This window comes from Psammomys obesus, unplaced genomic scaffold, assembly GCF_907164565.1.
Source record: "Psammomys obesus unplaced genomic scaffold, mPsaObe1.curated_primary_1811, whole genome shotgun sequence".
In the NCBI taxonomy this organism is placed as follows: Eukaryota; Metazoa; Chordata; class Mammalia; order Rodentia; family Muridae; genus Psammomys; species Psammomys obesus.
In genome coordinates this window covers 3,422,089-3,447,638 of record NW_026585691.1, presented here as the reverse complement: position 1 = coordinate 3,447,638, position 25,550 = coordinate 3,422,089, and the positions used below count along the sequence as shown (strand labels likewise).

The 25,550-nt window shown below is 40.6% G+C and overlaps 2 protein-coding genes across 3 annotated transcripts in view; one reads left to right on the top strand and one right to left on the bottom strand.

Annotated features, from left to right (window-relative positions):
• Pclaf (PCNA clamp associated factor) overlaps positions 1-5,560 on the bottom strand; it is a 14,248-nt gene extending 8,688 nt beyond the window's left edge. The window contains exons 1-3 of the mRNA XM_055597703.1: positions 5,439-5,560; positions 5,109-5,189; positions 244-406 (exon numbers count right to left, since the gene is read on the bottom strand). Coding sequence (XP_055453678.1) covers positions 244-406; positions 5,109-5,189; positions 5,439-5,484 — 290 coding nt within the window. The 5' untranslated portion in view covers positions 5,485-5,560. The remainder of the gene's footprint in view (positions 1-243; positions 407-5,108; positions 5,190-5,438) is intronic.
• The window catches only part of Trip4 (thyroid hormone receptor interactor 4), a 56,536-nt gene continuing 36,119 nt past the window's right edge, over positions 5,134-25,550 (top strand). For both annotated transcript variants that reach the window (XM_055597680.1, XM_055597673.1), the window contains exons 1-9: positions 5,134-5,201; positions 5,450-5,788; positions 10,011-10,394; positions 11,462-11,631; positions 13,613-13,746; positions 17,271-17,483; positions 19,374-19,452; positions 21,413-21,542; positions 25,054-25,269. In XM_055597680.1, coding sequence (XP_055453655.1) covers positions 10,294-10,394; positions 11,462-11,631; positions 13,613-13,746; positions 17,271-17,483; positions 19,374-19,452; positions 21,413-21,542; positions 25,054-25,269 — 1,043 coding nt within the window. In that variant the 5' untranslated portion in view covers positions 5,134-5,201; positions 5,450-5,788; positions 10,011-10,293. The remainder of the gene's footprint in view (positions 5,202-5,449; positions 5,789-10,010; positions 10,395-11,461; positions 11,632-13,612; positions 13,747-17,270; positions 17,484-19,373; positions 19,453-21,412; positions 21,543-25,053; positions 25,270-25,550) is intronic.

Genomic DNA, 25,550 nt, shown 5'->3' with positions numbered 1-25,550 from the left:
AAGAAAGAAAGAAAGAAAGAAAGAAAGAAAGAAAGAAAGAAAGAAAGGAAAGAAAGGAAAGAAAGAAAAAAAAGAAAGAAAGAAAAAAGAATAAATCTTTTTAAAAAGGAAGAAAATATTAGAAGTTAAAGCATAGTTTTATTTTCTTATTGGCTTGAAGAAAAACTTTAAAATTATACACTATCCTGTTTGTCTTTTATTTTTAAGAGAGTATTCTCTGTCTTCCAGAACATAAACACTTACTTTCTCTTTGCTTTTCCTAAACCACTGCTTCCTGCTTCTTCAGGAACCTTGTTCTCTTTTTCAGAATCTTTAGGGGACAGCCTGAAGAATTCTCCAATGCCCTTTTGCCACTTGGGAGTTGGGCGCACACAAACTGGATTCCCTCCTGCATACTTATGTTCAGCTGTAAAATAGAAACAGAACTAAATAAAAACAAATATAATTGCCATTCTTTTTTTCTCTTTCCCTCTCAAGATAGGGTTTCTTTTTTTCTTCCTTTTAAAAGTTTTGTATATTTTTATTTTATGTGTTTTGCATGCATATATGTCTGTATGTAAGGATGCCAGATTCCCTGGAATTGGAGTTACAGACAGTTGTACGCTGCCTTGTGGCTGCTGGGAATTGAACCTTGGTCTTATAGAAGAGCATCCAGTGCTCTTAACTACAGAGCCATCTCTCCAGCCCCAGAGTTTCTGTGTGTAGCCATGGCTGTCCTCAAACAGATCTGCCTGTCTGTCTCCTGAGTGCTGGGATTAAAGGTGGTGCCACTACTGCCTGACTTTGCCATTCTTTACTATCAGATTTTCAGAAGTATTTTGTGACATTACATCTATCTTAAATTAGAAAATGAAGGCTGGAGAGAGGCTCAGTGGTAAAGAACACTTGTTCTTTCAGAATACTAGAGTTTGGGCTGGAGAAAAGGCTCAGCAGCTAAAAATACTTATTTTTCTTGCACATGACCCAGTTTCCATTACCAATGGTGGCTCAAAACCTTCCATATCCATATCTCCGATTCCAGGAGATCTGACTCCTCCTTCTGGCCTCTGTGGGCAACATGGTGCACAGACATATATGTAAGCACAACACTCATATACACATAAAATAAATCTTGACCAAACAAGACTAGCATTTGATTCTTAACACTCATATCAGGTGCTTCACAACTGCTTGTAACTCCAGCTCCATGGAATCTGATGCCATCTTCTGGCTTTTACAGGCACCCGAACACAGAGATCACACACACACACACACTCTCTCTCTCTCTCTCTCTCTCTCTATATATATATATATATATATAATATGTAATATGTCATATAATATAATGTTACACAATATATTACACAATACTGTTATGTTATACAGCATATTCAATTATGTTACATGTTATGTAACATAAACTCATATATAAAATAATATGTATTATAATTATACATAATACATAAGTTATGTTATATACGTATATATGTTAATAAAACAGGCTGGTGAGATGACCTGAATTCAATCTCAGTACACATAAAGGTGGAAGTAGAAAACAAGCTCCCAAAAGTTGTCTTCTGACCTTCATATTTGTTCCATAACACATCTACCTAACACAGCAACAGTAATAAATTTGTTTTGATTATTTGTTTGTTTTGAGACAGAGTTTCTCTATAACCTTGGCTGTCCTGAACTTGCTTTGTAGACCTGGCTGGTCTCAAACTCACAACAGTCTGCCTGCCTCTGCCTCCTGAGTACTGGGATTAAAGGCATGTGTCACTGTGCCCAGCTCAGTAATAAATTTCTAAATTTCTAAAATGTATTCTTCTTTAATGTAGGATAAACTGTCCAAATTTTATTTAGTAAGGTTATTTATTTATTTATGAGGATTTGTTTGTGTGGATATGGTACCACAGTTTGAACCCAGAGCCTCACATGTGCTAGGCAAGTGCTCTACCATTGAGGGTTCATTCCTAGCACAGTTAAATTGTTTAGTTAAAAGTGCTCACACAATGTGAGCAAGGCTAGTGGCAGAAGCCTGTAATCTCAGCTAATCGGGAGGCTAAAGCAGAAGGATCCAAAGTTCAAAACTTGCATGTAGTACCAAGTGAGCACAAAGCCAACCCAGGCAAATTATTGCAACCCAAGTCTGTGAGGCAATGTGAACTTTTCTGTAAGAGTAAATTCCACTTTTCAAAGTAGCTGGTTCCTCTTCATAAGGAAAATCCCATTTCTGCTCATCTTTTAACAGTAATGTAAAAGAAAAACTCAGGAAAAATTGCTTTTTTAAAAAAATAATTATAGGGGGCTGGAGAGATGGCTCAGTGGTTAAGAGCACTGGCTGCTCTTCCAGAGGTCCTGAGCTCAATTCTCAGCAACCACATGGTGGCTCCCAAACATCTATAATGAGATCTGGTGCCCTCTTCTGGTGTGCTATATACATAATAAATAAATACATCTTTAAAAAAATAATTAGAGGAGAATGGTGACTCTTGCCTATAATCCTAGCATTGATTGGTATCTTAGAGACAGGAAGAGCAGAAGTTGAAGGCCAGCATTAGCCATTTAACAAGTTTGAGACTAGCCTGAATTACATGAGGCATTTTCTCAAAAAGGGAGATGGGACCAGGAGGAGAGGGGGCTTCAGTTGGGATGTAAATAAAGTGAATAAAGAAATAATAATACTAGTAAAAAGTGGGGCTGGAGAGAGCTCTGATCAGAGCTCTTGTTGATGTGGTTCAGTGCCTAGCGCCTACGTGGTGGCTCACAACCACGGAGAAGCATTGGAACACATACACTCATGCAAGCAAACGTTCATATAAAATAAATGAACCGAAAAGCAAAAGCTGTCCATCATTTCATCAAAGAAAACTTGCTAAGCAAGTCCGATAGTGTTGAACCATACTCCCAGCCTCACAAATGTTTTCAGAACTAGAAATATGCCGCAGTAATTTTGATTTTGTTTTTTCGCAGTATTCGGGATTAAAACTAGGATCTTATGCATGCTAGGCAAACAGGCTACCTCTGAGCTAAATTCCTGCCCTTTAAGATAGGGTTTCCCTGTGTTAGCCAGACTGGTCTGGAAAATCAGGACATCCTCCTGCCTCTGACTCCCAGGTGGCTGGGACTGTAAGTTTATCCTAGCTTCGATGCAATGACTTAAACCCTTAAATTATGCAATTTTAAAATGAGGCTAATGGGCCATTGAGATAGCTCAGTGGGTAAAGGCACTTGCACAGCTGAGTCTGATCCTCTAGACCACCAAGTTGAAAAGAACTGATTTCTACAAATTGTATCTGACTTCTACATGTACAAACCCATGCATATATGAACACAGGCAATAAATATACATGTAATAAAAATAATTTAGAATGAGAATACTACAATTTCATATAGTTGTTTTGCATTTAAAATACAAATCTGTGGCCGGGTGGTGGTGGTACATGTTTTAATCCCAGCACTCAGGAGTCAGAGGCAGGCAGATCTCAGAGTTTGAGGCCAGTCTGGTCTACAGAGTAAGTTCCAGGACAGCCAGGGCTACACAGAGAAACTGTCTCAAAAAAACAACCAACCAACAACCAATCTATGAACATTCTTATTTTATTGGCAGAAAGAGGGTGATTCAGTATTTCATATAGCCCAGACTGATTTCACATTCACTGTGTAACCTTGAATTCCTGATTCTCCTGCCTCTACGTCTCAAGTGCCAGGACTACAAGCATGTGCCGGTACACCAAGTTGCTTCATGTTTTGTTGATTGTTTTTGTGAGACAGCATATTGCTAGTAGCCCCTGGGAACACCTGGTACTCATTTGGTAGCCCAGGCTGTCTTTGAACACACAGTAGTCCTCCTGCCTCAGCCTCCAGAGCACTTAGGACCATTTTTCTCTTTCCCAGGCTGTTTAACACATATTAAGGACCTATTCAATTAGTTCTAGTGATTCAGTAGTAAGCCAGACAATGGTATGGAGCCTTGATGGAATTTATTCTAGGTGTTCAAAATATAAGACATTCTGAATAAATTATCTACTTTGAAAAATTTTATCTACTATCCTCTTTCTTTGAAGAGGTGGAAATAGTAAATATTTTCTAATGAAATTTGGTGAAAATTTAGGGCTGAGTATGATGTATTTCATGCCTGTAATCCTAAGTATTCCAGCAACTGAGGCAGGAGCATTTGATGTCAGCCTGGGCAATATAGCAAGGATCCCATCACAAAAAAAGTTAAAGTTGGGTGTGGTAGTGCATACTTGTAATCCCAGCAATCAGGAGAGAGGGGGAGAAGAGGGGCACGGCAAGTTGTGGATATGGCTCAGTTCCCTAGCATGCGTAGTGCCTGGCTTAGATCCCCAGCACAGAATAAACCTGGCATCCATGGCACATGCATGCAATCCCCAGCACTGGGGAGGCAGAGGCAGAAGGATCAGAAAGTAAAGGGCAGAAAGATCTGAAGTTCAAAGTTACTCTCTATACATAGAAATCTTGAGGCTAGCCTTGACTATATGAATAAGGAAAGAAGAGAGAAACAGGAGGGAAGGAGGAAGAAAGAAATGAAGGAAGAAAGGAATGTCAGGAAGGGAAGGGGGAACAGAGGGGAAAGGAGGAAGAAGCAGAAACAAAAGTAAAAAGATACTTGTGCTGGGACAGTGTGGTTGAAGATGTAGCTCTGTACTTGCTCAACATGGGCAAGGCCCAGGATTCAGTTCTGTAAGATTGCATGCATGGCTGGACACATACACCCATACAAAATTATCACCCTAAATCTAACGAGAAGGCACTTAAATAGCCTCCAAGAAAATAGTAAGTGTTAATATTAAGAAAAATTTAAAAGCACCATTTAACAAAGAAAAACAGGTTTAAAGATAAACTGTCCCTCATGGCCAAGAGTTGAGAGTTTTCCATGAGACCCTCACAACCCTATCCAAGCCTGCTGAAAGACCAAGGGCCCCTTAAAGACTAAGGAAGAAATTTTAGGCGTGAGGATGTCAAGGAAAACAAATTCCGGAGGAAGAAAACTAAATAAAAATAAATCCACCGCAAGTCAGGACCTCACAGGTCAGGACTGCTGCCCAGGCTGATCCTTTCAGCGTTGTTTCTCTTACTTTAGAAGCTTCTAGAACCCTTCCTACCTTTTCTTGACGAACACGAGGACGAATTGGTGACAAAGGTGGAAGAGCCAAGCACCTTCCTGGGGGCTCGAGAAGCCACCACTGCAAAGAGAGGTAAGGGGAGGGCGATCAGAAGAGGTGGGAGAATTCCGACCCCAGCTCTGTTCTGCCACAGTCCCAGCCTAGCGGAGAGTAGGGACGTGCACAGCCCCAGAACGACCTTGCCTGGCCTCTGCAAGCTTCCTCGAGGGGAGGGCCGGGAGCTTGTCTCTTAGCTGAGCTCAACGGGGAGCAGCTATGGGTGTCTCCATCCCAGGGACAGGCTCCCGCTACCAAGCGGCATCCCTTCACCTTTTCTGTAGGCTCCCGGGACGTAGTTTGCCTTGGTCCGCACCATGCTCACAGCGGAAGAGACAATGCTCACGGACTCCCCTGCTGCAGATGTTTCAACTGGACAAGGATCCGAAAATGACGTTCCCGCCACAGTTTAAATGGGTCTCTTTCCCGCGCGCTCCAAGCTCTTGAGAACCGGGGTTCTTATTGGTTCCGCGCCTTCACCCTGAGCCAATTGGCAGCGTCCAGCGGGTGACAGCGGGAGACTTCAGGCATTGCTGGCCAGTCCATCAGGCCCAGCGGTAACCACTCCTGGAGGGCGGGCGGTGCCAGGACACTCCAAGGTGGCGCCAAGTGTGGCCGCTGAGGTAGGTTGTGAACTAGCCAAGTGGATCCGCTTATAAAATAAAACCTAGTAAAGACTGAAATTGCAGTATTTCATAAAAATTTACCACAGAGTTAAATCCATGATGATTAAACCCTGAATGTGAAAATTAAAATGAAGTGGACCTTTCCATGAGAATCAAAACTAAAGTTTAATATCTAAGGGTGAACTCTGTTGTGATCTAAAACAGCCTTCCAAGGTGGAGAAGGAAAAGCGCAACTTAGTTTACAGTGTTTTAAAAACTGTTTTCAGGTCGCATAAGACTAAGAAATTGGACAGATTGTCCATACACACATAGAAATAAATAGAGACAAACAAACAAACATGGCCACAGAGCTAAAAACCTGCCAAAATAAAAAGGCCACAGCTCCAACCTACATGTGGATAATACTACAATAAAAAGATCATAAATATTTTCTGATCTCTTCAATTTACAATATTCCTAAGAAATTGTGTTCTAAATGCCATCCGTGGAACTAGAGCATATGCACTTGCTGCAGGATGCTTTCCATTAATGTTTATTTGAAAAACAACCCTTCGAAGTGTCCAGTGAATTATGCTTAAACAACAAAACCTACTCAGGGCCTTAACCAAATCAACAATTCACTGTGTTACACAGTTTAAGGGTAAACTGAGCACCTTTTAATCTCAACTCTGAGGAGGAAGAGATTCATAGATGGTGTGTTCCCTGCTGATCTGGGCTAGATCACAAGACTTAAAAAAAAAAAGAAAGAAAGAAAAAGAAAAGAAAAGAAGCAGGGCGGCGGGGGGGGGGGGGGGGGGAGAGGCAGGGGGGAGAAAAGGAAAAAAAGACCCAAAATTAGGAGCTGGAGAGATGGCTCAGAGGTTAAGGGGACCTAAAGTACACAGGTTAAATTCCTAGCACCCACATGGCAGCTCACAAATATCTGTAACTCCAGGTATCTGATGCCCTCACACAGACACACATGCAGGCAAAATGCCAATCAATGCACATGAAATAAAAGTAAATAAATCATTAAGGGGGAAAAAACAGCTGGGCGGTGACATACACCTTTAATCCCAGGACTCAGGAGGCAGAGGTGGGCCTCCTGTGTGTTTAAGGCCAGCCTGGTCTACAGAGTGAGTTCCAGGAAGACAAGGACTACACAGAGAAACCCTGTCTTAAAAAAAACAAAAGAAAGAAAGAAAGAAAGAGAAAGAAAGAAAGAAAGAAAGAAAGAAAGAAAGAAGACGTGAAAATAATGAAAGGGTTTAGACAGTCATTGAATTAACATTATAATGTTAGCAATTGCCTGCAGTTTATCTTAACCCTGGAGTGTTAAATTACAGCCAAATTCCCACCAGAAAAATAAAGAAGCCAATCAACATTCACTCTTTGTTGTCATTTACCCTCATAAAAATGCACATTGGTACTTAAATAACATTTTTTTTCTTTTGAGTTAAAGGCCTTTGGAGCCAGAAGCAATGGCACACCCCTGTAATCCCAAAACTCCAGGAGGCAGAGGCAGGCAGGTGAGTTGGAGGCCAGCCTGGTCTACAAAGCAAGTCCAGGACAGCCAAGGCTAAGCAGAGAAACCCTGTCCTGAAAAAAAAAAAAAAAAAAAGTCATCTACTCCAGGTCTGAATTGCCTAGTTGAACTCACATTCCAGAGTTCTGCAAAGAAAGGACCCAGAGAATATATATTTTCTTTTGCATTTCAAGCAAATGGCTAGAGAGAATTTCAAATATACAAATACACTTTTTCACAAAGTTATAATATACATATTATTATAATTGTCTTTTTTTGTTGTTTGATTTTTTTTTGGGGGGGGGGGATGTTGAAACAGGGTTTCTTTGTGTAGCCTGGCTGTCATAGAACTTGCTCTGTATTCCAATCTGGCCTCAAATGCAGAGATCTGCCTCTGCCTCCCTAGTGCTGGGATTAAAGGTGTGCACCACACAGTCCTGCTTTTGTCTGTTAACACTATTGATGTCAATGAGGAATGCAAGTTAGAAAACACACACACACACAAAAGGGTGATACTGACCAGAAGTTTTTAATTAAAATGGCTACTTTGGGCTGGGGATGTGACACACGTGGTAGATAGCACTTGCCTAGCAAGCGCAAAAGTCTTAGTTTGCTTCCCAGCACCACATAAAGATAGGTATGATGGTGCATGAATGTAATCAAAGCACATGGCAAGTAGAGGCAGGACAATCAGAAGTTCAGTACCATCCTCAGCTGTATGATGAGTTTATGGCCAACCTGGGGTATGTAAACTCTGTCTAGAAGGAGGGGAGGAGGAAGATGATGATTGGGACCAAGGCAGAGGCAGGAGTGTCTCTCAGAGCTGAGGCCAGCCTGGTCTTCAAATGGAGTTCCAGGATAGCCAGGACTGCAGAAAGACCCTGTCTCAAAAACCAAACCAAGGGGCTGGAGAGATGACACAGAGGAGCATTCACATGGTGGCTTACAACCATCTATAATGAGATCTGATGTCCTCTTCTTTCTTGCAGGCATAAACTCAGGTGAAATACTATATAAATAATAAATAAATCTTAAAACAAAAAAAAAACCCCAAAAAGATTGCTTTAGAGAAGTCCTTCTCTATAATTAAATAAAACACAGAGAATTATGTGATTTAAACATGAAAATCTTGAAGACCTGAAGGCTAACACATTAAGAAAACTTGTAGGGACAGCAAGATGGCTCAGCAGGTAAGCACACTTGTCACCAAATCCGATGACTTGAGTTCCAGTCCCAGAACCCACATGGTAGACGGAAAGAACTGACTTGTGCATATGTCTTTCTCTGACCCTGTACAAGTGTCAAAGCATTGAAAAACACCCACCCACATACAAAATACATGTGTTAAAGAAAAAGTTATAAAAATTTTAAAGAAAAGTAGTATGCATGTATTAAAGGAATTTTTGCCTAAATTTATACCTTGCTACAGGGGTATGACTCAAGGCCTTTCATATTTTAAATACAGTCTCTACTACTGAGCTACTAAGTTATGGTAATGAATAAACATAGAAAAGGTTAGATTATTTTAATATATTAGAATTAATAGATTATATTATTATGAAAAGATAAAATTCATTCTCACCATTAATGAACAGTACTGCATTTTGCTTTTTTAAAAAAGGGAGCTGGGCACAGTGGTATATACTTGTAATCTCAGCACTGGGGTGGGTGTGGGGAAGGCAGGTGGATTTCTGAGCTTGAGGCCAGCCTGATCTACAAATCAAATCCAGGACAGCCAGGCTACACAGAGAAACCCTGTCTCAAAAAAACCAACCAACCAAACAAGCAAAAAGCTGATGGCCGGTAAATTGGCTCAGAAGGTGAAGGTTCTTGCTGGCGAACTTGACCACCTGAGTTTGATTCCTGGGACCCAAGTGGTAGAAGGCAAGAACTCATTCCCGTGAGCTGTCCTCTGACCGCCATATGTGCACTGTGCATTTGCGGTAGCCGACAGACATGCACATGCACAAACACAAACAGGTAATGTGTTTTTAAGACACGGTCTCACTAGTAGCCTTGGCTGGCCTGGAATTTACTGCATAAACCAGCCTGGCCATGAGCAAAGGTCCTCCCACCTTTCCCTCCTAGAGTTCTGGGGTTAAAAGCATATGCTACCATGCCCAGCTAATGTCATTTATTTTTCCTAGATTTAAATCTTTTATTTTATATTTTACTATTTTTTATTTTATGTTTTATTATGTGTAAGTGCCTATGTATGTGCACCACATGCATGCCTGGTGCCTGTGAAGGCCAAAAGATATCGTAGGAGGGCCTAGCACTGGAGCACCAGGTGGTCGTAAGCCTTTAGGTGGTGTAGCCGCGGGATTCTAGTCTCAATTACAGACAGCACTAAAAATAAGCGCCACCATCATCAGAGCAAAAACTAGTACAGTGCCTACAAAAGCTTGCACGCGCTGGAGGTTTTGTTTTCCTTTGTTTGACTGGGAATTGAACCTGAGAATCTTGCATACTGAGAAGGTAGGGTACTGGGCTTTGTGCCTTGTCTCTCTCCACTCCACCTCCTTTTTATTGTGAGACAGAGCCTAAGTTACAAAGACTGGCTTTGAATTTACTTCACACCACAAGAAGGTTTTGGATTTGCTATCTTCCCGACAAGAGAGGTTTTAAATCTTGTCAGAATCAGACAAGATTTGAAGGCTGTACCCATCTTTCGGGGTCCTGCTTTCTTTTATTCCTACTACAGCTCTTTTGTAGGTGCGTAAATTGTCTTAGCACAATTGCCGATGGCCTTCCTGGAATTCCCCCTCAGCGGCAAAGACCCTCCAGAGCTCGTTTCTCCCACACACGTGTAAACAGACCCGGAAGTTGAGAGAAGCCGGAGGCCGCCCAAGTGGGAGGATCTGCCAGGAAGGGGGCGCGACCGAGCGGGGCGGTGGAAGCTTGTGGAACCCTCGTCAACGAGGTCGGCGTTGCGAAGGGAACGAGTCCCGCGCAGGACGGGAGGCGTTTGCAGCTCAGCTGGTTCCGGTTGGGGAAGATGGCGGTGGCTGGGGCGGCGTACCGGGAGCTGCTAGTACAATGGTGCACCCAGCAGTTGCGGAAAACTTTCGCCCTGGATGTCAGCGAGGAGATCATACAGTAAGATGGGTTCCGGGTCCTAGTGGGAAGCAGCTTTGTTATGATGTGCCCCGGTATGGCGAACGGGAAAGCCGGGGGATTAAAAAGTTGAGAGGAAAAGAAATACCGTCAAAGGAGCTGCCGTTGGTCTTTAGAGTTTGAATTTTGGCTTCCACTTTTTCAGTTTAGCCTCTAGATAAGTATGCCAGAGTCCACGCAGTTTCCTAGGAAAGTGGCAACACCATAGTATTTAGATTTGTAAGATTGTTCCGGAAATCGGTTTGCTTACAAACTGTGGAGAGAATGAACAGGTCAGATTGGCTTTCTAGAAATTCCTTACTCTGAATCAAGCAGGATCCAGAATTTACACGAGGGCGACATGGTACATTACAAATAATCCCTGATTTCAGAGTCACAGCTTCAGTCTTCTGTTGCCATTAGCCAGTTTGGGAACCTTCGGCAAATTAATTTCTCTTTGTACCCTCCCCTTTATTTAGAATATTAATAATTACTAGAGCTTTCCTTTAGAGTTTTACAATCCTTACAAAACAGATGGCGATTATTGACGAATTCTGCGATGGGAGTTAATTGAAGGTTTTCTGGGAGCATAGAATACACTTTTCAGTATGGAATAAACTTTTCAATAAAGGATATCCATTATGACTTGAGACTCTTAAAATTACTGGAAAAGATCCTTTCACCTGAGAACTAAAGCATAGGCAGAAGCTCAGGTTCAGAGTACTCAGGTGGAGGGGAAGATTACAAAAAGAGACTGGATTAAAACAAACAAACAAACAAAAAAACAGAATAAAAATAAAAATTTTTCTTAATTTGATTCTTTGTTGCCGGAAACAAAATTGCTAATTCTAGAATTATAAGAAATAAGGCCAGTTTGCTGAGTTTGGGAGAAAATTTTGAAGAAGCGCTGACATTAGACCCAAAATGTCTTGCATATTACGCAAGTTCATGATGACCAAGCTACCCACAACCCTGATGAATACTGTTTAGTACTTCATCCTTGTTATGATTTCTGAAAACCATACACTATGCTATTCTTGTTTCCACAATTTATATCTTTACCTCCTGAGGTATGTTTTGTCAATTGAGAGTGCTGAAGAGATACGAGAATATGTGACAGACCTCCTTCAGGGAAATGAGGGCAAAAAAGGTCAATTCATTGAAGATCTTATAACCAAGTGGCAAAAGAATGGTCAAGAGTTGATTTCTGATTCTTTTCAGCAGTGCTGGAAAAAAGATGGTAAGTTAAAGTGGTAGGTAATAATTGAAGTTTTACTGGTAAATGCTTGGCTTTAAAAGCCTCGGTGTTGTCTTCCACTATGTATTACTGGTTCACAGCTAACTTAAACAGAACCTATGTGTGCATATTTTCAGCTTAGGTCTATTCAATTAGTAATGAATATTGCTCTAAGCCCTTGGTTTTCAACCTTCCTAATTCTTTAATACAGTTCCTCATGTTGTGGTGACCCCCAACCATGAAATTATTTCATTGCTACTTCATAACTGTCATTTGCTACTGTTATGAATTATAATGTAAATATCTGATATGCAGGATTATCTGATATGCAACCCCTAAAGGGGTTACAACCTACAAGTTGAGAACCACAGCTCTAACCTGTCAAGCTTTTCTGCCTGCCACTGCCTCACAAGTACTGGGATTAAAGCCATGTTCCACCATACTGGGTACCAGCCATCATTTTTAAATTTACAGAAAAATCACAAAAGAATCTTTTTTCAGGCACAGCTGTGGCTTTAGAATAATTTTAAGTGGATTAAACTTACAAGTGGATTAAATAAATACTTCTCAAGGACTGTGTCCTAACTCAGTGGAAAGACACTTGCTTATCATTTGTGAGAGCCTATGTTCAATCCCCAACACTACAAATTTATTTTTATAAATATATTTTAAAATATTTTTTCTTCCTAATTTTTTTTTTTTTATGTGTACGGATCTTTTGCCTGCATGTGTGGCTGTGCCTCGTGCATGCTGGTGCCCTTACAGGACAGAGGAGGGAATTGGGTTCCCTGGAACTGGAGATTCAGATGGTGTGAGCTGCCATGTGTGTACACTGAGAATTGAGCCATGGTGTAGCCAGTGCTTTTAACTGCTGACCCGTCTCTCCAACCTTTGGTTTTGTTTGTTTGTTTTTCTTTTTCCAAGGCAGGGTTTTTCTTTATAGCCCTGGCTGTTCTGGAACTCACTTTGTAAACCAGGCTGGCCTCAAATTCAGAGATCTGCTTGTCTCTCTCTGTAAGCGCTGAGTTCAAAATTCTGTGCCACTGTGTCCCACTCCAGCCCTATTTTTATAAATATTTTTTTAATGATGTGTATACCTGAATGAAAGTATAGACTGATTATAGTATTAATGATATTTAGAGGTATCCATTTATATAGTACAAAAGATGAACATCAAACTAAATAATATGCTATTATTATACAGTGTAAAATATCAGTCTTGAATTTACGTTATTAAGTTGCGCTCAATATTTCAGTTTTTCTTTCTCTAGTACTTGGATTCAGGCCAGAGATGCTTGGATGCTAGGCAAGTGTAATGACAACTTTGGAATTTCAGATTCTTTAAAAACATGAAAATATTATAAGGATGTGTTACCATTTTAGTCCCAGGTGTGGGGTGTGAGAGTGCTTCAGACTTCAGCAGCTGACCATCGCTTGCCCCGTGCGCTAGCCCAAGTGTGATTTTGTCAGCTGCAGATAGCTTCTACGATCGTGTGAAGTTTGGAATTCTGGGAAATGTTAGAGCCCTGAGAGGCAGGGTGGGTGGTGGGTGGGTGGTTGTTGGTCGTTCAGGAAGGTTGGATGCAGTTTGTCAGTAGTTGTATTCAAAGAGGAAACAAAAGGAAAAGAATTAGATTCAGAGATCTCTATCTCTCACTCTCCCCTTATCCTTCTTTCTCTCCTATCTTGTGATAGGGAGTGAACCTGGGGCAGGGAGGGGGATGGGAAAAAGAAGACCCCACAAAGTAGCAGAGACCAGCTACTGCCAAGCATTTTTCATCACCAATCCTGTTTGGGATTATTTATCATTGATTACAGACATTAAAAATGGTGGTTCGATTTTGAATTGAGAGTAGTTCTGCCTGACTTCTTGTCTTGACTATAAATATTAAGAACTACCTTCAGGTTTTAGCTATAGACACTAAATAACAAATCTTGCCATTCTTTTTCTGTATCTGTGTGTATTTTCTTTTATTCTTTAAAGAAATTTTAGATGGACAGAGATCAGTGGACCAGCTAAAGCGGAGTAGGAGGAAAGGAAGAAACAAACAGGAAGTTCCTGCATTTCCTGAACCTGACATGACTGTAGAGGTCAAAACACCTTTAGATTTGGCCAAGGTAAATGCTTACAAAATTTAAGCTTTTCCTGACTGTGTGGAGAAGAAGAAATGACTAATATCAGAGACAAAATACGGAAATTAGTCTTCAATGTCACATTTAACAAATGGATGAATATTAGGGACAGAAGCTGGCATCTTTCTCTGTGGTATGAGACCTTTTCTTCCTTCTGAGATAAGGCACCATGCAGCTCAGGCTGAAATCTAATTTGCCGTTAGCCTTGAACTCCTGGTCTTCCTACCTCTACCTTCCAAGCCCTGAGATTGTGTGCCACCACTCTTCTGCGGGACTTACTTCATTCTCAGGATCAGACTAGGACCTTGTGCATGCATATGAGACAAGCACTCCTCCCCTGACCTACACGCCTGTTCCTGGATGGAGAATAATTAAAGAAGCGCCCTACTTTCAACTTCAGCATTTGAAAGGGCAGTAAAAACTGAATGACTAGATAGTTCTTGGTGTCATTAATAACTGCCAGGCCAGTTATTAATAACTTCCCGCCAGGGAAGATGCCATGATTATGAAAGTAGTTTGCCCTGGACAAGGCTTGTCCATTGCACTCTGATGTGCTGACCCTTGTGCTTTTCCCAAATGTGGGAAATAGGACTGCATAAATTTGTAGTAGTGGGGGATTGCATTTACACTCTGCCCTACATCCGTACAAAGATGCATGCGTGCACATACAGACATACACACAAACTGCCAGACACTTGCAAGAAGATAGGGAGCTCCAGGCCAACCTGGAGTTCAGACTGCTAGCAAATTCTAGGCTACACTGAGACTTTTATCCGAAAAATCAATACAAAGGTAGATGAATAGTATTCTTGTTTTGAAAGTTTTCTCTTCTACCGTAATTATCAATATTCCGACTTCAAAACTTATTTTTAACCAGGCATGCATAGAATTCTCGGAGTATCCCAAGCTGTCTTTCAGCTGAAAGTCTTTCTGCCTCAACCTCCTGAAGCTTAGACTGTAGCCACTACATCTGGATAACTGAAACATTTATAGTCAGCATGACTTGACAAACTTCTGAAAAGGAGAAAATTAATTAATCTAAGATGGAATATGACAATTTTGAGAGGATACTATGCAAAAACATGGGTGGGAGATGGACATGGTTGGCCTTAAGCATGTAATCCCAGTACTCAGGAGTCTGACGCAGAAGGAATGCCTCAAGTTCAAGGCTACCTGGTCTTCATGATTAATTCCAGGCCAGCTAGGGCTACAGAAGAAGATTTTGTCTTAGAAAACTAAAAAGTAAAAACTAAAGCAAAAACAGGAGAGCAGAATTTACAAAGATTATCACAAGTAATAAAGAACATATAACCAGGGAGTATATGAAGGTGTTCAGGCTCACTAGGAACTGGAGATGGCCTATTTTTCATAGTCTTCCTCTCAGTTTTAACACCAAGTCTCACACCATGCCCCTGCCCCAAGGCACGAACAAACCAAAATGTCTGTTCTGATCAGATAAATACACATTAAATCACTGACATATTTCCTATTAGATTTTCAATGTTTTATCAGTTGTCAATAAAGAAAAAGTGTTTAGTAGCATGAATCAAGAACTGTGGAAATGTTTCTATACTCTTTAGTTTGGGCCTCATCTCTACAGCCTTGTGTATGCTAGGGAAGTACTTTACCCCTGAATGACACCCAAACACTCTTGTATTGTATTGTTTTGTTTTTTTCCTTCAGTTTGTTTGTTTCTTTGGTTTTTTGAGACAGGGACTCTCTGTGTAGCCCTTGCTGTCCTGGAACTCACTTTGTAGACCAGGCTGGCCTCTAACTCACAGAGATCTGCCTGCTTCTGACTCCCAAGTACTGGGATTAAAGGAGTGCACCACTATGCCTGGCCCTTTTTCAGTTTATTTTTATTTTATGTGCGCTGGTGTTTTGCCTGAATATATATCTGTGGGGTGTCGGGTCCCTGGAACTGGAGTTACAGGCGATTGTGAGCTCCCCACTGTGAGTGCTAGGGACTAAACCTTGGGTCCTCTGGACGAGTGGGCAGTGCTTTTAACCTCTTACCCATCTCTCCAGCCCATGTTGTATTGTTTTAATGGCTAAAAATGTTGTGCACTTTTTCTTATTTTTGTTGCTCATTTGAGTATGTGTTACTATGAAATTCCTCATGATCGTTTTTTATGTTTTTTTCTTGTGTCTCTTTTTTTCCCTTAGTAATAGGGATTGAGTGTAGGCCTGCATACATGCTAACCACATGCTGTGCCACCAGCTACACTCTGGCTTCTTTCTTATTAGTTTCTGAATGAATAAATTTATCAATTTTGCTGGACAGTGGTGGTGCACGCCTTTAATTCCAGAATTTGGGAGGCAGAAGCTGGATCTCTGGATTCAAGGCTAGCATGATCTACAGAGTGAGTTCTAGGACAGCCAGAACTAAAACAGAGAAACCCTGCCTTGTAATTCCAAAAATAAAATAAGTTTTAAAAATTTTATTGATTGCCTATGTTTTGAGATCTATGGCTGTTACCCCTTTTAGGGGTATTTAAAAAATTCTTTGTTTTATTTATTTACTCTGAGTGTGTGCATGGTAACACAAACATGCATGCAATTTGTGGGAGTTGGTTCTCTAGTTTTATGTTGTGATCCTTGATATCAAACTGAAGTCATTTAAGCTTGGCAAGGATCTTCATCTAACTAGTCCCTAACGTCATTCTTTAGCTGTGGTTTAAGATACCAGGGGTTGGGATTATAGCTCAGTAGCAGAGCACATACCTAGTGTACGTAAGACACTGGTTCAATAGCCAGCACCACTGAAAGATAAATAAATGAATAAATAAAGGAAAAATAAAAAATAGGACTGGGGTGTAGTTCATGTAGTTGGTAGAGTGCTTGTCTGGCATGCATGAACCCCCTGGGTTCCATCCCTGCACTGCTTACTAACAGTGTGCTCCTATATGCCTGTCGTCCCAGCGCCCAGGAGGAACTGGGAGGAAGATCAATATTATCTTCTAGCTTGAGCATAATAGTTATAGGCCAGATGCTACTCAACACAAAAACAAACAAACAAACAAAAAACCCCACCCGCTACATTTGAATAATAAAACACCTACATGTGCAATCTTAAATATCTCAGGGGACAGCAGTACAGCTCACTGGATAGAAGTGCTTGCCACCAAGGCTGAGGTTAGTCCTCTGAACCCGCATGGGGGAAGGAGAGAACTAACTTCTGCAAGTTGTTCCCTGACCTCCATGTGCACACCATGGTGCACGCACACTCATACATGTTGTTACATATAAGAATTTATTTTAAAAACGTCTCAAGCTGCTTTGGTTGCTGTATTTGCCTGGCCATATTAGGTGTTTAACAAATAAAGCAATTGCTAGGAAAACAATTACCTTGCTATTATCAGGACCCTAATTATAAATAATCTGTATTTTTCCTCCTTTCCTGATTCTTGAATAAGGTGTAAGTAGTTACTGCACAGAAGTGAGGCTTTTCCTCCCGATTCTTTTCATTGTAATTGATCAGTGTTCCTGTGATGTCTTTGTATCATTAGGCACAAGAAAGCAACAACTCAGTAAAGAAAAAGACAAAATTTGTCAGTTTATATACAAGAGAGGGACAGGACAAACTTGCAGTCCTGCTTCCTGGTCGTCACCCATGTGATTGCCTGGGCCAGAAGCACAAGCTCATCAATAACTGCCTGGTCTGTGGGCGGATTGTCTGTGAGCAGGAGGGTTCAGGCCCCTGCTTATTCTGTGGCTCTTTGGTAAGGTCCTTCATGTTTTGTTTTCACTATGTTCGATTTTTCTGTCAACTTGAGTTATCTGAGAAGAGGGAACCTCACTTGGGAAAATGGTTCCTAAGATTGTCCTGTAGGTAATCCTGTCGGACAGTTTCTTAATTCTTGATTAATGTAGGAAGGCCCTGCAATTGTGTGTGGTGCCACTCCTAGGAAGGTGGTCCTAGAAAACAGGCTAAGACGTAGTGTGTATCTATAATCCCAGCACTTGGGAGGCAAAGGTAGAAGAATCTGATTTTAAGGCCAGCCTGGTTTACATAGTGAATTCCAGGCCAGCCAAAGTTACAGAATGAGGCATTATCATTAAAACAAACAAAATGCAGAAGGAGCAAGTCAGTACGGAGCATTCCTTGTATCACTTAACAGTCCCCTCCTCAGGTTCCTGCCTTAACTTCCCTTAGTCATGAACTATTACCTGGAAGTACAGAATGATATAAATAAATCCTTTATGGAGCTAAAGAGATGGCTTGGTGGTTAAGAGCAGTGGCTACTTTTGCAGAGGAGCTGGGTTTGATTTCCAGCAGCTACATTGTGGCTCATAGCTGCTTATAACTCTAGTTCCAGTGGATCTGATGCCTTCTGACCTCTACAAGACCAGGCATACACATGGTGAACATATAGACATGCAGGCAAGCATTCAAACATTCATACCATAGAAATAAGTAAGGACATATATGAAAAAATAAACCCTTTCTTCCTGCCAAACTGCGTTTGGTCATAGAGTTTTATCACAGCAGTAGAAGCCCTAACTAAGAAACTGTGTTTTGAGTTAATAACCATGGCTATTCAAATCTTATGCAGTTTTCCTTAGGAAACTGCTTCTCTACAATGTTTAATGAAATTCCAGTGCTCTGGGGACCTAGGAAGAAAAGTGAGTTTTTAAGGCACACTCTCACTATGAAGGTAGGCTTGCCTCAAGCTCCCAGACTCAATGTCGTTGAACTTCCTATCTAAACCAGGCTAGCCTCAAGTTCCCAGGTATTGAAGTATTGAGATTACAGGTGTGTGCCATCATACTTGCCTTCTGGTTGGTTCTTATTTTATGTGCATATATGTTTTGCCTACATGTATATCTGTGGATCACATTTGTACCTGGTCCCCTTAGAGGCCAGAAGAGGGAAATTGATCCCTAGAACTGAAGTTACATATGATTGTGAGCTGCCGTGTGGGTTCTGGTGATTAAACCCAGGTTCTCTGGAAGAGCAGCCAGTGCTCCTAAACACTGAGCCATCTCTCCAGCCTCAAGCTTTTTGGTTCTTTCTAATAAAACATTTCCTTATAATTTCTTTTTTCATTCTTTCCTTCCTTCCTTCCTTCCTTCCTTCCTTCCTTCCTTCCTTCCTTCCCTCCCTCCTTTCTTCTTTCCTTCCTTTCTTTTTTGGTTGTTTCAAGACAGGGTTTCTCTGTGTAACAAAGTCCTGGATAGCCTTGAATTTACAGAGTTCCTCCTGCCTCTGCCTCATGAGTCTCGTAACTAGAGGAGTGTGCCATCATGCCCAGCATCTTTATAATTTCTGTTATCAAAGATAGAGTTTACAACCAAAGGCTTTGAAAAGTGTCATGATTTTTTTCAGTATTCTCAACAGAAGTAAGTATTTGTCTTTTGAAACTAGGTATATCTATATTTACATGTATGTATGTATATTATTTTACATAAATATATATGTTAAATCACAGAGTTATTCATATTTATAGGAATGAAATTCTTTTTGTTTTTGTTTTTTGAGACAAGGTTTTTCTTAGTAATCTTGGGTGTCTTGGAACTGACTCTGTAGATCAGGTTGAGACTGCACTTAATACTTTGCCAAGCAAGCAATATCATTCAACCTCTGAATGGCAAGTCTGTTTCCTTTATAGGTATGTACTAATGAAGAACAGGACATCTTACAGCGTGACTCAAACAAAAGCCAGAAACTGTTAAAGAAACTCATGTCAGGTAAACCCTAGATTCTTGATTTTTTTCCATTCTTTGAGACAGGGCCTCACTGTGTATCCCAAGTGCCAAGATTAAAGGTGTGCATCATTGTCTGGCTAAGATGCAGTTTTTTTTTTTTTTTTTTTTCTTTTTTTTTTTTTTTTTCAGATTTATTTATTTATTTATTTATGTGTTTATTTATTTGGGGTCACTTATTCAACAATTTTTTTTTTTTTTTTGATGCTGCTGGTCAAATGTGGGCCCTCACGCATCCAAAGCTATAGTCCCTCTCATGTAGCTCAGGCTACTCTTAAATTTGCTGTGTAGATGAGGAGAGCTTTGAGCTTTGACTCCTCTGTCTTTATTTCCAAAGTATTGGAATTAAAGGCATGCATCAGATCTGCCTAAAACCATTTTTAAGAGGTAGAATAGTGTGCTTATTAATTTCTAACAAAATAATATATATACATATATTTATTTTTATTTTATTTTTTGGTTTTTCGAGACAGGCTTTCTCTGTGTAGCCTTTGCTGTCCTGGCCTTGTTTTGTAGACCTGGCTGTCCCTGAACTTAGAGAGATCGGCTGCCTCTGCCACTGAAGTGCTGGGATTATAGGTGTGCACCACTGCACTGGGCATCAAAACAATATTTTGCTTCTACCTTAGTTCATAGTTTTCATTTAATTTCATTTTATTTTATTTTTCACTATTTTACATTTTATTTTTAGTCAGAATTAATGTTTTTTTAATTTTAAATATTTTTAAAAGTTTTTTTTGTCAGTTTTCATATTATTTAAAAATATATGTTCTTTTATAAAGTAGCAATTGGAAAAAAAATGTTATGCTTTTCCGTTATTTTCAACTAATTTTCTTTAATTGACTTAGCTTTCAGTGCTGAGATTTGAACCCAGGGTAGTGTAGACACTAGGGAAGCAGATTAAGCTTAACCTCCACTTTTTGAAAATTTTGGTTTGAGTCACACGAAGATGCTAGGCTGATTGACTTGCAGCACAGCTTGACTTATTTTTTTGGGACTATTATCCAAGCTGACCTGGAGTCCTTGTAACCTCCCATGAAGGTGAGTATATCATGTGAGGCCATATTTTTTCTTTTCTTTTCTTTTTTTTTTTTTTGAAACAGGATTTCTCTGTGTAGCCTTGGCTGTCCTGGACTTGCTTTGTAGACCAGGCTGGCCGCGAACTCAACAGTGATGCATCTGCCTGCCTCTGCCTCTCTGAGTGCTGAGATTAAAGGTGGGCACTACCTTTTAATATATGAATGAATCAGTAAATTTATTTTCATCTTTGAATTTTAGTTTCCTTATCTGTAAACAAGGATGGTAGAAACTGTTTATATTGGTTATATAACAAATAAATGTTCCTTTGTGTCTTATCATTTATTCCAGTTTTGCATCTTTTCTGAAATCTTTCTTCCATTAATTAGTTTATGGTTTTGATATGTAAAAGTATATTTATAGGTGATAGCTTTTGTTAGTAAGGTGTTTCATGTATTTTGATCTTTTGGAGCTTTGTGACAGTTAAACACAGAGCTCTATAGGCATGCACTGCACTACTGAGACACATTTGGTATCCGTAATCTGTAGAGGTCTAGCTTTTTTTCCTTTTTTTTTTTTTTTTTTTTTTTTTTTTTTTTGTAACTCTGGCTGTCCTGGAACTCATTCTATAGACCAGGCTGGCCTCAAACTCACAGATGCACCTGCCCCTGCCTCCAGAGTACTGGAATGAAAGTTGTGCGCCAACTCTGCCTTGGTAGTTTTTTTGTTTTGTTTTGTTTTTTGAGAGACTGTTAGTGTCAAACACTGGATGTTAGTTGAGCCTGACCTTAAAAGTTTCCGTTTAAATGAATACTGCAGATCATCAGGGTAGAATCAGGTCTGCAAATATATTGTTCATTGCTGCACAACAATACAATAAATTTTATTCTTTGGGCTGATACTGTTTGATTTCTTTATTGAATTACAGGGGCAGAGAATTCTGGAAAGGTGGATGTCTCTACGAGGGACCTTCTTCCTCATCAAGAATCTCGGATGAAGTCTGGTTTGGAGAAGGCTATCAAGCATAAAGAAAAACTGTTAGAGTTTGACAGAACTAGGTATGGTAGGGTGAGACTAACCTTCACTGAGACAAACTTATCCATAGATTCTGGCCATTAAAACATTATTTGGGGGTTCTAGAGAGTTGGTGCAGAGATTAAGAGTACTTGTTGCTCTTGCAGAGACCCAAGTTTGATTTCTCCCGCCTGTGTGGCAGCTCATAACCATATGCAGCTCCCGTTCCAGAGGAATGCGCTGTGCTGACCTTGACAGGCCAGAGCCGCTCGCTCACATAGAGTGTACACATGTACCTGGAGGCAAAACACACATAAAATCATGTATTATTTGATACTTGCTACCTTCTTACGGTAGACTGTGAAAGGGTTGATAACAAAGAACTGGCTGCTCTGTAATTTTTTTTTTTAATTGCATCTTGGCTTTATTTTTTGTTTTTGTTTGATAAGATTTCACTGTGTGGCCTTAGATGGGCTGGAACTTAATATATAGACCATCCTGAATCAGACTTGCAGAGATCTGCCTGCTTCTGCCTCCTAAATGCTAGGATTAAAAGCATGGATCACCATACCTGGCTCTTCTAATGTTTTTTTAAAAAAACATTCTGCAAAAAGGGCTTATAGATCACATTTATTTAATAACATTATCTAGGTGGTGAATAAACATTTTGAAGACTATTTTCAAGTCAAAGAGCAGCTCTGTTAAGTAAGCCACTTTATACTGCAGAACAGTATAAATATTACACAGAGAACATACAGATATTTGTGCTAAAGACAGAATGGAAGAAAGTTTAAATTAAGCAAAAACCAAACCTGGCATAGTAGCACACACCTCTAATCACAGCACTTGGGAGGCAGACGCAGGAAGATCTCTGTGAGTTCATAACCATCCTGGTCCACAAAGTGAATTTCAGGACAGCCAGGACTACATAGTGAGATCCTATCTCAAGGGGAAAAAAAAAATCAAAACCTTTAGGCATTAAGTGTTTTAAAATTTCTAGTTAACAGAGGCTTCATTTTTATAAGGAATACTGTCTCCATATTAGACTTTATAAAAAATAAAATTCTGGTAGACTTGAGCTACATACTTTCTACTAAATCCAGAGTCCTGAAGTGTAGTAAGCAAATCTGTGAATAATGACAATTTCTTTTTTTTTTTTTTTTCCCATTGCTGAGGACCGAACCCAGGGCCTTGCACTTGCTAGGCAAGCTCCCTACCACTGAACTAAATCCCCAACCCCAACAATTTCTTAAGTTAATACATCTCTCCAGGTGCCGACTATTACACAAACCCCAGTGAACCAAGATCCTGTAATAGGGAAGGCACTGAAACACTCAAGGTGAAAATTGGCCTTGAAGACATGTTCATAAATTAGGCAAATGTTTTTTTAAATAGATTTATTTACTTATTATGTGTACAGTATTCTGCCTGCATGTATGCCTGCAGGCCAGAAGAGGGCACTAGATCTCATTATAGATGTTTGTGGGCCATCATGTGGTTGCTGGGAATTGAACTCAGGACCTTTGGAAGAGCAGCCAGTGCTCTTAACCTCTGATTCATCTCTCCAGCCCATTTTCAGCAAATATTTATTGAAACGTGTATTTTAAGCTTGAGGAAGAGTCTGATAGACAGAGCCCTTGAGCCTCAAAGAGCTCACTCTCTAGAGCAGAACTGCCTAGCACTCACACAGTCGCCGTCAGCCTTAACTCCATTCTGCAAGAGGTGCGGAGACACTGCTTTCCTCTATGAGGGCAAACACAAGCTACTCAGACTTTATTATTGGGGGGAGAGGAGTGAAGGTGGGCCCACATCAGACTATCTATGTCAAGGCCCCTACCAAATATTTTAATACAAAATCTTTGTACCCTGAATATGAATGTGATTTAAATGCTTTCCTTATGCTTATGTGTTTCACTAATTTGTAATTATGGAGAAACACAGTCTTCTAACAGTAGTATAATCAATTTGTGAGTCCCGGGTTTATTTTTTGTAGAATGACAGGGTTAAATTCTCAGAAATGTTTTCTAGCCTTCAATTTTCTTGTCATCTGATCTTAGAAGTTAGCAGGGTGTGTTAATAAAGAACTGGAGTGGGCTGGAGAGATGGCTCAGAGGTTAAGAGCACTGGTTGCTCTTCCAGAGGTCCTGAGTTCAATTCCTGGCAACCACACGATGGCTCACAACCATCTACAATGAGATTTGGCACCCTCTTCTGGCCTGCACGCATACATTCAGGCAGAATACTGTATACATAATAAATAAATCTTAAAAAAAAAAAAAGAACTGGATAGTGAGGAGGGAGGATGTAGAAAGCATTACAGTAATAGATGAATAAAACATCCACCTGGCCCTCACTGGCTGCAGCACTTGGGAAAGTGCCACATACTCCACTTGAGCTGCTTGGTAGAGCTGGTTCTGGTAGCATGTGTTCAAGTGAGCTGGCCCTGGGGGTGTAAAATGGGGAGAGGTGACCCTGCCCTTCGCCTGGACAAAGCACAGGCATAGGAAAACTACACCTCAGCTACTGCCCAGGCCCAGATCCAGAGCTTTGAGTTAGCCTCCCCCAAAACCTACCTCATTTATGAGCAGCTGGAGTGTGTGTGAAGGGGCTGGTTCTACAGAACCAGTGACTCACTGCAATAAACATTTGCAAGTAAAGCTGTTTGGGCAAAATAGTATACTGTGTGACACACCACAGCTTCCATGGTGAAAAGGTTTTTTTTTTTTTTTTATTTATCTATGTTAAGTTTTATTTTTTGTTTTCTTTCAGGAGGGAGGGTACAAGGGCAGAGGGCAGATGTGGAGGGACAGGCAGAGGAGTTGGATTGGGGTGCATAATGTAAAATTCATAAAGAGTAAATTAAAAGTTAAACAAGAACTCCAGCTGGGTGGTGGTAGTATATGCCTTTAATTCTAGTACTTGAGAGGCAGAGGCAGATTTCTGTGAGTTTGAGGCCAGGGTGGTCTATAGAGTGCGTTCTGGGACAGCCAGCACTATTACACAGAGAAACCCTGGCTTGACAAACCAAACAGCAAAAAGAAAAAAAAAAAATCCTAATGAGAATAATTCATTCACAGGACTGAGATTTCAGGCAAACACCAGCAGACCAATGCTCTGTCAGTAATAAACCAGTGAATTTTAAGAGCAGGATATTAAGTTACTGGAATAACAGCTGGGATATGACAAAACTAGGTTATGTCCCAGTTTTCAGGTGTAAGCTGTGATCCACAGCCTAGAGGGTGGACGGAAGGTAAATGAAGGTGGATGGAAGGTAAATGAAAGGTTGGATTTGTCAGAAAAGGAAGACAGTGGATTTTGGTGCTGTCTTTCACTGCCTGAGGCTGAGATTAGTTTTAGGAGCAGAACTGAACCTTGCAGTAAACATAAGACACACATTGCAACTTCAAGGCAGGAAGACCTTATTTAGAACATTCATTGTCTTCCATAGTTGAGACAGGAACCTTCACAACAGCAAAAGTTAAGCGGTAATTAGTCCATATTTGCCAACAAGTGACCTAGTTACTGTGTGTTCTTTTTTTCCTTTTCCCTGCTCAGTATCCGAAGGACCCAAGTCATTGACGATGAGTCAGACTATTTTGCCAGTGATTCTAACCAGTGGCTGTCCAAAGTCGAGCGGGAAACCATGCAGAAACGAGAGGAGGAGCTGAGAGAACTCCGACATGCCTCCCGACTTTCTAAGAAAGTCACCATTGACTTTGCAGGGCGGAAGATCCTAGAAGATGAAAATCCACTAGCAGAGTATCACAGCAGGTAAGTAGGAGGCCTCTGGTAGAGTCTGAGAATAGGAGCAGCCTGACTTTAAGGGCTTTCCTTCTAATGGATCTGTTTATTTAAAACACAAGGGTGACCCAGTGTGTAAAGCTTTTGCTGCACAAACCTTGGGACCCGTAGTCAGGCCCTCACCACCTGTGTGAAACCATTGTGCAAGTTCCGCATGTCTGTCGTTCCATTACTCCTATGGCAACATAGAAAACAAAGCTGAATTCCTGAAGCTCACAGGCCAGTTAGCCTGCTGTGTGCAGTGGCATCCT